Source organism: Thalassophryne amazonica, chromosome 16 (assembly GCF_902500255.1).
Source record: "Thalassophryne amazonica chromosome 16, fThaAma1.1, whole genome shotgun sequence".
NCBI classification, from domain to species: Eukaryota; Metazoa; Chordata; class Actinopteri; order Batrachoidiformes; family Batrachoididae; genus Thalassophryne; species Thalassophryne amazonica.
In genome coordinates, this window is record NC_047118.1 from 37,862,597 (window position 1) to 37,875,180 (window position 12,584).

Below are 12,584 nucleotides of genomic sequence, written 5' to 3' on the forward strand. Positions count from 1 at the left end.
TCGTAACCTTTTGTATACTTGCAGCTTGGAGCTGGGTTTGTGGAAATTTGGGAGGAGCTGGCGTGTCCACTCCTTACTTTTATTTTTCTAAGTATTACATTAGGCACTGCACCTACTCAGTTTTTCCTGCTCTCTGGGAGAGGAGGTTTTTCCCTCAGGAAGGAACTGTGTTTTTGCTGACTGTTTGCTGGGTGTACACACACCCACGTTAACCTGTTTTTGCTCCTGCCAGCAGTACCGGTCCGACAGCCTCGAGCGGTGGCCACCTGGGGGTACCAGGATTTGGCGGCTCTGGTGTGTGGCTCTGGTCTGCGACTGGCGGTGGAACTTCGTGGGTCCCGGCTCTTCTCTGGATAGGCGTCTCCTACCCTCGGGCCTGCCCACGTGTCACCAGCAGTATTGATTGGACTCATTATTTTTGGCTTTGTTTGCACCTTTGCACAATAAATTGTGATTTATTCGTATTCTATTGGCCGTTCATTTACGCCCCCTACCATGGGTCTGTATATTCACTTTCCCAACACTATATTTTGTATTATATATTAGCTTATGAAAAGCTGCTTCGAACAGGACGTTGACCTTGAAAATTTTTCCAAGGTAAGAACTTGTGGAATTGGAAACCAGTGTTGGTGTAAGTTTGAGGTCTAGTTTCTTTTTATTTTCTCATTGATTCTCTCAAGTGTTTGTTCATACTTCATAAAATGTATGATGGATATTTCCATAGAGATGTACAGTGGTGGGCACTCCTAACCAAAAAGTTAGCTTTGATAACAGCTAATCAGCTAACTGAAAAGCAGTTTTGACTTATGGTTTTGATTTAAAATCAAATAGAATAACTCCATTAATGTCAATTCTGTCATTTGCACAAAGTTAAAATATAACACATATCTTCTAATTTTAAATAATGCACTAATTCTGAAGTTTTGTAACAAACACAGACAGATGCCAAAGGGATTATGGGTAAATGAGCCTCCACTAACACTGATTGGTTGACTCATTCATTCTATGTAAAAACCAACACGTTAATGTGAGGTGTGTGTGTTGGTGTTTACATATAAATGTGCTTTGCAAAATATGCCTTTTTTTAATTTGTAAAAAAAAAAAAGCTATTCGCAAAAGCCAAAAAGTTAAGTTGTGATTAGACAATCATCTTATATGAACAGGGTCAAAATAAATAGAACATTGCCATCTATTGGCATCCAGATGCTCATACTGCCATGAACACTACTGGCCAGTAGATGGCAGTAGAGTACAGTGAAAATTTGCCAAAACAAAATTCCAGGTAATCCACGTCTGCTACGTTTAAGCTGCGTGGAATTTAATAAACGCAAACTGAATTTCAGACATCTTATATATATTACTCTGGAACAAAGACGACAGACAGTGTTTGACATAAGCAGGACTCTAAATAGCAAACAGGAAACAGCTCACAATGATTCAAATTGAAAATAATGGAGAAGCAACCTGGGCTTCTTCTGGCATTTTTACATAAAACAAACACAATAACGTCTATACACCCAGAGAATACAATCACAAGAGTTTTAGGAACAATATACAAAGGGTTTAATGCTGTTGTCCGTGTGAAGCCTGATCAGAGCGTCTCAAATGCATTTCTTCTGTCATGAATGTACTGAGATTACCCACAATGCACCTGGACACAGTATGTCCACACTAAAACCTTCAAAATTAGTGCATTACTTTAAAACTAAAACATATATCTGATATTTTCATTTTATAAAACTTCATGCTTCTGGATGACTTGGGTGATATTGCCAGCGCATCAGTATGGGGTCAAAAGAAATGATATTTTTTCTTTTGTTTTTTTTCTTTTCTTTGACCAGTTCTCCTTTGCTTGCAGAGGATAGAGTGGTTTCTCCTGAAACCAGCTCTCCTCTGTTTGTAGAGGATAGAACTGTACATCTACTGCAAAAAAATTAACAGGTAGGTACTCAAATCTTTGATATCAGATTTCATAAATGTTTGGGACTGTTAAGCTTTGTTCACCACACCTGCAAAAATATGTTAGCGGTCTAAAATTTATCGGACCAAAATTTATCGGAAGATAATTAGTCCACTGATGGTTTTTAAAGTTATCTGAAAAGCTAATCCGATAATGAAAACATTTGCTTCGATAATTAGTGGTTAGCGGAGTAGCAGAACTGTGCCCACCACTGGAGATGTAGTGTAAAATACTGTACGTGGGAGTGTTCATTTTGGTGGGTTCTGCACCCTTAGAGTGATGTCTTGTTACTGCATAGTACATTAAAAGGAAATCCAAGGACAAGAAATAAATCCTGCTTATAGCTGAGAGCTCCATTAATGTGCAGCTATATAATATTTATCTCAAGACAGTTTGATTTTCTGAGTCATCAAGGTGCTTCACCATCAAAAATGCCCAAAGGATGAAACAATGATCCTGCAACTGCCAAAATGGTCTGATAATAAAGGTCCATACTTACGTGCAAAGGATGGATTGGTCCTCACGATCTGTTCAAAAAGAGAGAAAGAAAGCACAGTCAGTTCTCAAGCTTTCCTGGACAACACTATGTTACTGGTTCCTTTAAAATAAATACAAATGCTCACAGCATACCTGAAAATAACAGAAAACACTGAAATATTTTATCTGTGAACACCAAAGCCACATTAAACCCTTGTGTTAGAGAATGTTTTGCAGGTCAAGGCCTCATACAGAGGTGGATGTTTCCAAACGGCTGTGCAAAGCCGTACCGTGTTACGGCGGTAAACCCACACACAAACCAGTAACCAGAGCTCATACAACTTTTCATCCCAGAGGAATGCAGAGTGAGGTCCAGATGAAGAGATTGGTTATGCTCACTGAAACGAGTGACCTCTTAACTTTGAAGATCCTGCAGTGGACTACAAAGAACTACAAACACCAGAATCCACAGGGGCCTGACCCGTTTATAGGCCAACAGAAATTCTAGACTGCTGCACTGCCCCAAATTAATATCACCACTGAGAAACAACTTCTGAAGCCAAGAGGTCTCATTAATAAAACTGTATAGAATCAAGACTAAAACGGTGTGTACACACAAACACAGAAATGTGTACACACACGTCCTTTACAAAGGCCAGTGATTGTTGAAGTGTACGTACATACGCAGACCTACTTTTCACTCTCAACTTTTTTGATGAATGGACTTAGAGTGAGATGCAGCAAATCAAAAAACTCAGGGTCTGGATCGGATCACGGTTTTCAGACACAGATCAGATCGTTGTTTGGATAAGAAAAAAGGAGAGAAACATACTTTGCAGCTCGGCACAGGGAAAAAGTGCAGAAAAATCCTGTCGTTAAAACTTGATATTTTGGACTGATTCTTTCCATGCTTGGACCCCAGCATGTGCTTGATTGCTTTGCTTGTGGGTGCCCATATATGTCGATGATGTTTCTTTCTTCGGGAAATTCAGAAAGCTAAGGACAACTCTTGCTGGCTCCTTTGATGGCTAAGGAGCCCAAAGTTGGAAACACAGCATTTCCCATAGGTCGGGCACGGGAAACCTTCCCGGACAGGAGAGGCCCGCGGTCCAAACATATGTGACGGCGACAGCATTGTTCTTCTAGATGTTGAGTGCAGCTGGTCTTGGCACAGTAAGCGTCACTCAGCCCAGTTAATGGAGAGTTACTCCAGGTTCAAGGAAAGATGTCACAGTTCTTTAAAGGTAGCCATTACCTGATCTTTAAAGCCTTTCTTCTGAATACCAACACTGCAGTGACCCCAATGTGTGGACACATGTGAATTGGAGATTCACACACGTGCCAAAGCCTGGTCTGTAATGATCACAAATCAACAACGATCTATTACACCACTAACCCAGACACACCCTCAAAAACATTTTTGAATAGACAACCTGTCTCTCTCATTACCTGTCATGCAAATGTGAAATTGAGGCATCTGAGAGATGGAGAAAAGGAAATACTCTTTAATTTGGAGATCTTTAAAGAAAAGTCTGTGAAAAACATGAAAAAAATGGAGGTGACCATCTTCATCACAGTACAAGAGATTAAACCATGTCATCATCATCTTTATGTACTTTATAACACCTCTCAAAATGCAGCATTACAGGGATTATTGTACTGTTAAATTCACTGCAGTTTGATTTAACTAGCAGAGGTACCCATGTCCAACCGGGTAAAGAGTAGTTACCAAGTAAGCGTTTTCATTATTAAAAAAAAAATGGAATCACACCAATGGAATCAGCACATCACCGTAGTGGTTTTAGGCTATAAATCAGCTACAACACTCAGAGTGCTCTTGATCAGTCTTTTAAAAGTGCTGTATGATTGTGCAAAGCTATCAAACCTGTGCTGTTTCTTACTAGTGTTAAGATATTCATTGTACAATTTGATTGTTGTATTTTTCATTTTATGGCTTCATGTTCTGTATTGCATTGACTCAGAATAATTAATGCCATTATTCCACACACTCCGATACAGTAGGTGGCGGTATGCACCTGTAAAGCTAATTTGTGATCTGCAGATAAACACAAAAAAGGTGAAGTTTTATTTGTATTTCTTAAAAATGTAAAGTCCATTCAGTCTTAGAAAAAAAATCAGCAGCTAGCAGGAACTTCAGTTAACTGTTTTAGCAGTTTATTGGTTTAGAATAATCACAGCTAACCTTTCAGTTAGTGGGTTAGTGGTTATCAAAGTTATTGGTGCCACCACTACTGTATTTAACATGACTGAACATAGTTAAATTGTCTTGATTTGGACTTTACAGTATATTACGCCGCTCTTTGGCAGATAGATGACATCACTACGATGACCTCACCTCTCTCAAAAAACACAAACATGCCTGTCAAAACACAACACACACACACACACACACACACACACACACACATACATGTCCTGGAATTTGTTGACATTAAAACCCCACATTAGAGGACCCTTGCTGCCACAGCAGTGTTTTTGGTTTCCATCAGTGACTTAATTTTGAAAGACTTCATCACCTCATTGTGACAACATGGACACAAAAGTAGGTTTAATTATGGGTTCTTGTGTATTTTCACACATGTGAGCCAATTCAACTCAATATTTGTGTACATTCCTGTGGCAGGATGTACGGTGAACTTTCATTTCCTGAGTACGACTACATTTGGGAACACCTCCACATTCCTAAAGTAAAAAAAAAAAAAGCAGAGCCAACCACACAGCCTTTAGGAGAGACTTCTTTTTTTTTTTACATTTATACAGTTTGCAAATGTGTATTTTATCCATAGATGTGCTGAACATAATTATTGGTTTAAGGATTTTGTGCATGTTACAGCTTTAATAATGTACTAGAGACTTGTTACAAAGATATCAGCATATTTTCTTTGAGATGCTTGTGGTATACACATATATTCATAATATTTGTATTAGTTCAAGTTGGTTCTGGAAGCATGTGCTTGTGCCTCATAGCACCATATCCACCAAAGTATAGAATCCCCTTAGGTCCTTCATGGCAAGCACCCAGTAAGACAACAAAGAGCTAGATGAGACAAGATACAGATGAGACAGATGGAACAGGGTGGATGCGGAGTGTCCTAGACAGACAAAGCTTCACAGCAACAGTTTCACAATCCGATCCATCACAAATGGACCCAAGAACCAGGAGCTAGCTTGTGTGCCTCTGCCTTCAGTGGAATATCCTTTGATAACAGGCAGACCACCTGCCTGGGACGATATTCAGGGGCCGGGGTGTGATGGCGGTCTGTATGGCATTGTGCACGCTCCCAGGAAGTCAGCAACGCAGAACGGGCAATACTCCACTCTGCGGCATTGATGACGATATGCCTGGACCGAGGAGATGCCAACTCTTCCTCCTGAGCTGGGAACAGTGGTAGCTGGTATCCTAGTGAACACTCACAGGAGGTGAGGCCAGTTGTTGTACTCACAGGGGAATTCTGAGCGTATTCTACTCAGCACATATGGTCACTCCAGGAGGCCGGATGATTGGCTGTGCTGCACCGCAGAGTGAACTTGAGCTCCTGGATGAGCCGTTCTGCCTGTCCATTAGACTGGGAGTGGAACCGCCGATGATAAGCTGACCATGGCCCTCAGGGTATTACAAAAGGCCCTCCAAACCTAGAATGTAAATTGGGGCCCCCAGTCAGACATCACGCAGATCAGAAGGTTAATGGTCTCCAGGGCCGTTGGCAGCTTCTTGAGGGCGGCAACGTGTGCTGCCTTCGATAAATGGTCGGCTCCTGTCATAATAGTGTTGTGGCCATTAGACACAGGGAGTCCAGTCATGAAGTCTATACATATGTGAGACCAGGGACAATGAGGCAGGGGAAGAGGATGGAGGAAGCCACTGGAGGGCTGATGAGAGTCCTTGTTCTTGGTGCAAATGGAGCTAGCCAAGACACATGCCCTGCACTCGGCAGCCGGTGAAGGCTAAGGCAATGGTATGATGAATACCTGGGTGACAAGACAATTTCGAGGTGTGACAGAACTGAAGAAGTGAGGAAACCACAGATGGGGGAACAATTAACCAGCCTGGCAGACTCCCACCTGGGTCAGGACAAGTCCTCTGAGCCTCCCTGATTTGATTCTCAATGTCCCACGTGAGGTGTCCCAAAATGACAGAAGGAGGGAGAATGGTATCAGGGCAAAGTCTGTTTGTTATCCACAGTGAATTGTCTGGATAAGGAGTCCGGCTTTGTATTTTTGTAACCAGGCCGGTAGGTGATGGTGAAGTTGAACATTGTGAAGAACGCAGCCAACCTGGCTTGGTGGGGATTTAAGCGTTTAGCTGTTCTTGGGTAGGCTAGGTTCTTATGGTCAGTCCAAATTATGAATGGGACAGAGGTGCCCTCTAAGCAGTGCCACCAAACCCTCCAGTGCCTCCTTGACAGCCAACAGTTCTCTATTGTACATGTCATAATTGGCCTCAGCAGGAGACAGATGTCAGGAAAAGATCTCACAGGGATGCTGCCTGTTGTCGGCATCGAACTGGGAAACTACGACTCCTACATCACTGTCGGAGGCATCGATGTCCACAATAAACTGGCGGCTCATGCCGGGTTGAATCAGAACAGGAGCTGACGTGAATAACTGCTTAAGTTTGACAAATGCTTGCTCAGCAGCAGGAGTCCATGAAAAAGAAGACTTAGTGGATGTGAGACCTGTTAAAGGGGAAGGTATCTGACTGTATTTACGGATGAACTTCCGGTAAAAGTTAGTGAACCCTAAGAACCTCTGCAGGTTCTTGGACCACTCACTGACTGGCCTTTATTTGTAGCCTTTATTTGTCCTTAGGCACATCTGGCACTCCAGACAGGAAACAGGGAATAGCTGCAAAGAATCATGACGGAGCGGACCGCAGCCTAGACCACAACAGGAAACTAAACATATTAATTGAACACATATCTCCCACATTTCTACCACATTCAGTCGCTAATCGGAAATGTCATAACACAATACATCAAATGCAGAACTGATGAGTGCACTGAGCCCATTGTCCTGCAAACACTTGGTATTACCTTTGTCCAGTGACCTCATGACTTTATCCCAGGCGTCTCTCAAAGGTTGAGGATCCAAAGACATGAACGCCACTGCCAAGATTAGAGAATCTCTCCAAAAGAAAAACTTTTTTTTTCCCCCACATAGTTTTACTTACATATTATATCTGTTTATCACTTGGACATATCTGGCCTTGTTGCTGGGAATAACCTTATAATCATATGATGGACATTAGGAGCAGGTGCTGCTTTTATCCAAGCACTAACTTCTAGCTATCAAAAAGGAAGCCACCCAGAAGCAGTGGTGGGCACACTTCCGATAATCCAATAACAGATAATTATCCAGATAATGTTTTCATTATCGATTATCTGTTTAGATAAATTTAAAAACCATCATCGGACTAATTACCGTCCATAACGTACTAAACTAATCTGAACATGAAAACATTTTTAAACTGTTAATGCTGTTGAGACCTACCTGTTAAAAGGTTCCTAATAATCATGTTGTTCTACCCTCTGCAATCAGAAACCACTCTATCGTCTGTAAGCAAAGGAGAACTGGTGACCAAAAAGAAAAAGTAATTTCCTTTAACACCATACTAATATAATCGCAATGTCACCAAGTCATCCAGAGGCATACATGTTTAATTTATGGTTCAAATTTGTAACCACTGATTTTAGACAAGTTATTTAAAATTATTGTCATGTCTGAAGTTTATAAAGTGAAATTCGCAGATCGAAGCAGTGCTTCGACCTATGATTCGTGGATTCATTGTTTTATTTTGCTTTATCCTAATTTTTCCCCCGCTAAAACCCTGAAGAGTGTCTGAGTAATATTTAATATTTTTATGTTAAGCCATCCTGTTATGGTCTTCTGAAACAGTTGATAGATGTATTTTCTAATTTAAAAATGGGACCGATGCTAACACGTTAGCATGTCTGTGGCATTTTCAATGTTAAAGTTAGCATTAAGCTGTTCGCATCAGCACGTTTGTGTTGATTTGTTTTCTGTATAGTTAATGGCTCAGCGTTCATTGATGTAAAAGAGTCAAACTGTAATTTTTTTAATTTATTTTTATTCATAATTAATAATAATAGCAACAACAATAATAGTCTACATAATAGACAATACGAGGGCTGTTAGAAAAGTATCCGACCTTTTATTTAAAAAAAAAACCTGATGGATTTGAATCACGTGTGCTTGCATGAGCAAACCTTGAACCTTCGTGCGCATGCGTGATTTTTTTCACGCTTGTTGGTTGTGTCATTTGCTTCTAAGCAGCCTTTGTGTGAGGATGGGTGTAGTCTCTCATCGTTTTTTCTTTGCAAGGAAATGGCAGAACGACTGGAGCAGCGGGACTGCATCAAATTTGCCAGAAACTGGGCGACAGCCAGGTGGAAACCATTGGATTATTCAGCACGGCCTTTCGGTGACATCCTATGGGCATCACACAGATTAAGGAGCAGTACAACCAGTTTAAAGACGGCCGCACAACGGTGGAGAGTGCGCTGTGCTCCGGGCGGCCATCAACACGCTGAAATGACTGGATCATTCCAAATTGAACGCTGTGATGATGTGGGACCGTTGTGTGACTATCCGAGAAATTGCGGAAGAGGTGGACATCAGCAGTTTTTCGTCACATTCCACTGTGACAGAAGATTTTGCCATGAAAAGAGTTGCAGCGAAATTCATCGGCACGAAGCTGATGGTGCAGCAAAAGCACCTTCATGTTGAAGCCTCACAGGACATGTTGTGACATGCCCAGCTCTTCCACCATTCGGAAGATTCAGACGGCTTTCGGTGGCCTTTTTCAGGTCGTGTGACTATCCGAGAAATTGTGGACGATAATGTCCAGAGATCAAGGATCTAGTGACCAATTTAAAATGTTGTTGACATAGAAAACCTGTAAAGCCTACTTTTAGTACACAGAAAATTCACAAAGGGGATCGATAAGGTAAATCGATAATGGCATTGATATCGATAAAATCTTATCCCTACTCATAACAGAAATATATCATGTTGGAGTTAATGTGATTATTGAGGTAACTGTACCTAGGTTTCCTTGATGCTTTAAAAACTCAGGTTGAAGTTGGACTTGTCATGATGACATACACTCATGAACCTGTTGCTGATGGGGTTCACCTTCAGCCAAGCACGCAACGCTGTATAATGTACCATGAAATGAAATACACACCCACTACACAGCCTCTTGAGCAACACCAACTCTTTGTAGATCATGTATGATGCAAAATTGAGTGCGTATTTGAGTGTGTATGTGTTGTGTGGGCCGCTGAAGAGGAGGTACTACTGGCCCACCACCACCAGATGGCGCCCTGCTTGAAGTGCGGGCTTCAAGCACAAGAGGGCGTCATAGCAACCGGGAGTGACAGCTGTCACTCGTCATCAGCACCAGCTGTCACTCATCCACATCACCACCACCTTGAAGGCCGGACTGTAACTCCACCTCCCCGCCGAGAAATCAGCTACCTTGGAGGTAATTTCTCTGCTACACTTAACTCTGACTTAGAGTCTGAACCTCTTTGCAGCCGTTTTCCTGTGGTGTGCCTTATCTGAGGGATTGGCGTTTGGTGTGATCAGCGACGGCTTCGCTTCACACCCCAACCAGGTAAGTGGTTAGACAGGAGCTGCACGAGTGTGTGACTGGAGGTGGAGGTGCTCCCTCCCAAAAGAACACAGACTGTGGGATTACTGAGTGTGCGTACTCACACTCACCTGTGCTGTTTCTGTTCTCTGCCAGCAGTGCCAGGTCTGACAGCTGGAGACGGTGACCACCTGGGGACTCAGGACTTGGCGGCTCCGGTGTTCTTCAGATCCGTTGGCGGTGAGGGCCGTGTGGGATCCGGCTCGGTTCTGGACGGGCGTCTCCTATCCTCAAGCCTGCCCACACGTCACCCAACGTGTAATTGACTGTAGTTCCAAACTTGTTGTTGTCTGTATTCCGTTGTGCACAATTTACAACATTAAATTGTTACTGTTTGGCTTATCCATTGCCCGTTCTTTTACGCCCCCTGTTGTGGGTCCGTGTTCCTACACTTTCACAACATGTATGTATGTACATGTGTATATATATATGTGATTGTGTAGATATGTATTTATGAAATTGTGTTTATGTGTGTATGCGTGTATATATTTCTTATTTTTTTAGTATACGTTGTGGGTATTTATAAGCTTTGCTTCTGCCCTCACCCTTTCAGCCACACAGTATCTTTGTAAAGTTGTTTTGTTATGTGTTTTTTTTTTTTTTTTTGGTTTTTTTTTTTGGTGAATTGTGTGTTGAATAAACACATTCATTCATTCATAATGTTTTTGAAATTATCACCCAATTGCAATCTGACAGAGGTGGGAGGGATCAACATGGCTACATAAACCAAAATTTTATGTTACACACACAAAAAAAAGCCAAAATCTACTTCAGTCCATCTATCTTAAGTGTGTAGTTCGTGTAATAGATAATTGGCAAAGCTTCTGGGGAAAACCTGGTCTTGTTAGGAGAGACGGCGTCATTCCCAGTTTGGATGGAGCAGCTCTCATTTCTAGAAATCTGGCCAATTTTCTTAAATCCTCCAAACAGTGACTATCCAGGGTTGGGACCAGGATGCAGAGTTGTAGTCGTTACACACCTCTCTGCAGCTTCCCCCCCCTGCCAGCCCCTCATTACCCCATCCCCGTAGAGACGGTGCCTGCTCCCAGACCACCAATAACCAGCAAAAATCTATTTAAGCATAAAAATTCAAAAAGAAAAAATAATATAGCACCTTCAACTGCACCACAGACTAAAACAGTTAAATGTGGTCTATTAAACATTAGGTCTCTCTCTTCTAAGTCCCTGGTAGTAATGATATAATAATTGATCAACATATTGATTTATTCTGCCTAACAGAAACCTTGGTTACAGCAGGATGAATATGTTAGTTTAAATGAGTCAACACCCCCGAGTCACCACTAACTGCCAGAAACGCTCGTAGCACGGGGCGAGGCGGAGGATTAGCAGCAAATCTTCCATTCCAGCTTATTAATTAATCCAAACCCAGACAGAGCTTTAATTCATTTGAAAGCTTGACTCTTAGTCTTGTCCATCCAAATTGGAAGTCCCAAAAACCAGTTTTATTTGTTATTATCTATCATCCACCTGGTCGTTACTGTGAGTTTCTCTGTGAATTTTCAGACCTTTTGTCTGACTTAGTGCTTAGCTTAGATAAGATAATTATAGTGGGCGATTTTAACATCCATACAGATGCTGAGAATGACAGCCTCAACACTGCATTTAATCTATTATTAGACTCAATTGGCTTTGCTCAAAATGTAAATGAGTCCACCCACCACTTTAATCATATCTTAGATCTTGTTCTGACTTATGGTGTGGAAATTGAAGACTTAACAGTATTCCCTGAAAACTCCCTTCTGTCTGATCATTTCTTAATAACATTTACATTTACTCTACCCAGCAGTGGGGAATAAGTTTCATTACACTACAAGTCTTTCAGAAAGCACTGTAACTAGGTTTAAGGATATGATTCCTTCTTTATGTTCTCTAATGCCATATACCAACACAGTGCAGAGTAGCTACTTAAACTCTATAAGTGAGATAGAGTATCTCATCAATAGTTTTACATCCTCATTGAAGACAACTTTGGATGCTGTAGCTCCTCTGAAAAAGAGAGCTTTAAATCAGAAGTGCCTGACTCAGTGGTATAACTCACAAACTCGCAGCTTAAAGCAGATAACCCGTAAGTTGGAGAGGAAATGGCGTCTCACTAATTTAGAAGATCTTCACTTAGCCTGGAAAAAGAGTCTGTTGCTCTATAAAAAAGTCCTCCGTAAAGCTAGGACATCTTACTACTCATCACTTCTTTTCAGCACTGTAGCCAGGCTGACAAAGAGTCAGAGCTCTATTGAGCTGAGTATTCCTTTAACTTTAACTAGTAATGAAAAAAAAAATAATTTAACTATTAGAGAAAAAATTACTCATAACCATCCCAAAGACGTATCGTTATCTTTGGCTGCTTTCAGTGATGCCGGTATTTGGTTAGACTCTTTCTCTCTGATTGTTCTGTCTGAGTTATTTTCATTAGTTACTTCCTCCAAACCATCA

The 12,584-nt window shown here is 41.4% G+C and overlaps 1 protein-coding gene across 1 annotated transcript in view; it reads right to left on the reverse strand.

Annotated features, from left to right (window-relative positions):
* Window positions 1-12,584, reverse strand: part of LOC117528469 (myosin-10-like) — a 157,257-nt gene that overhangs the window by 73,502 nt on the left and 71,171 nt on the right. The window contains 1 exon segment of the mRNA XM_034191105.1: window positions 2,460-2,487. Coding sequence (XP_034046996.1) covers window positions 2,460-2,487 — 28 coding nt within the window.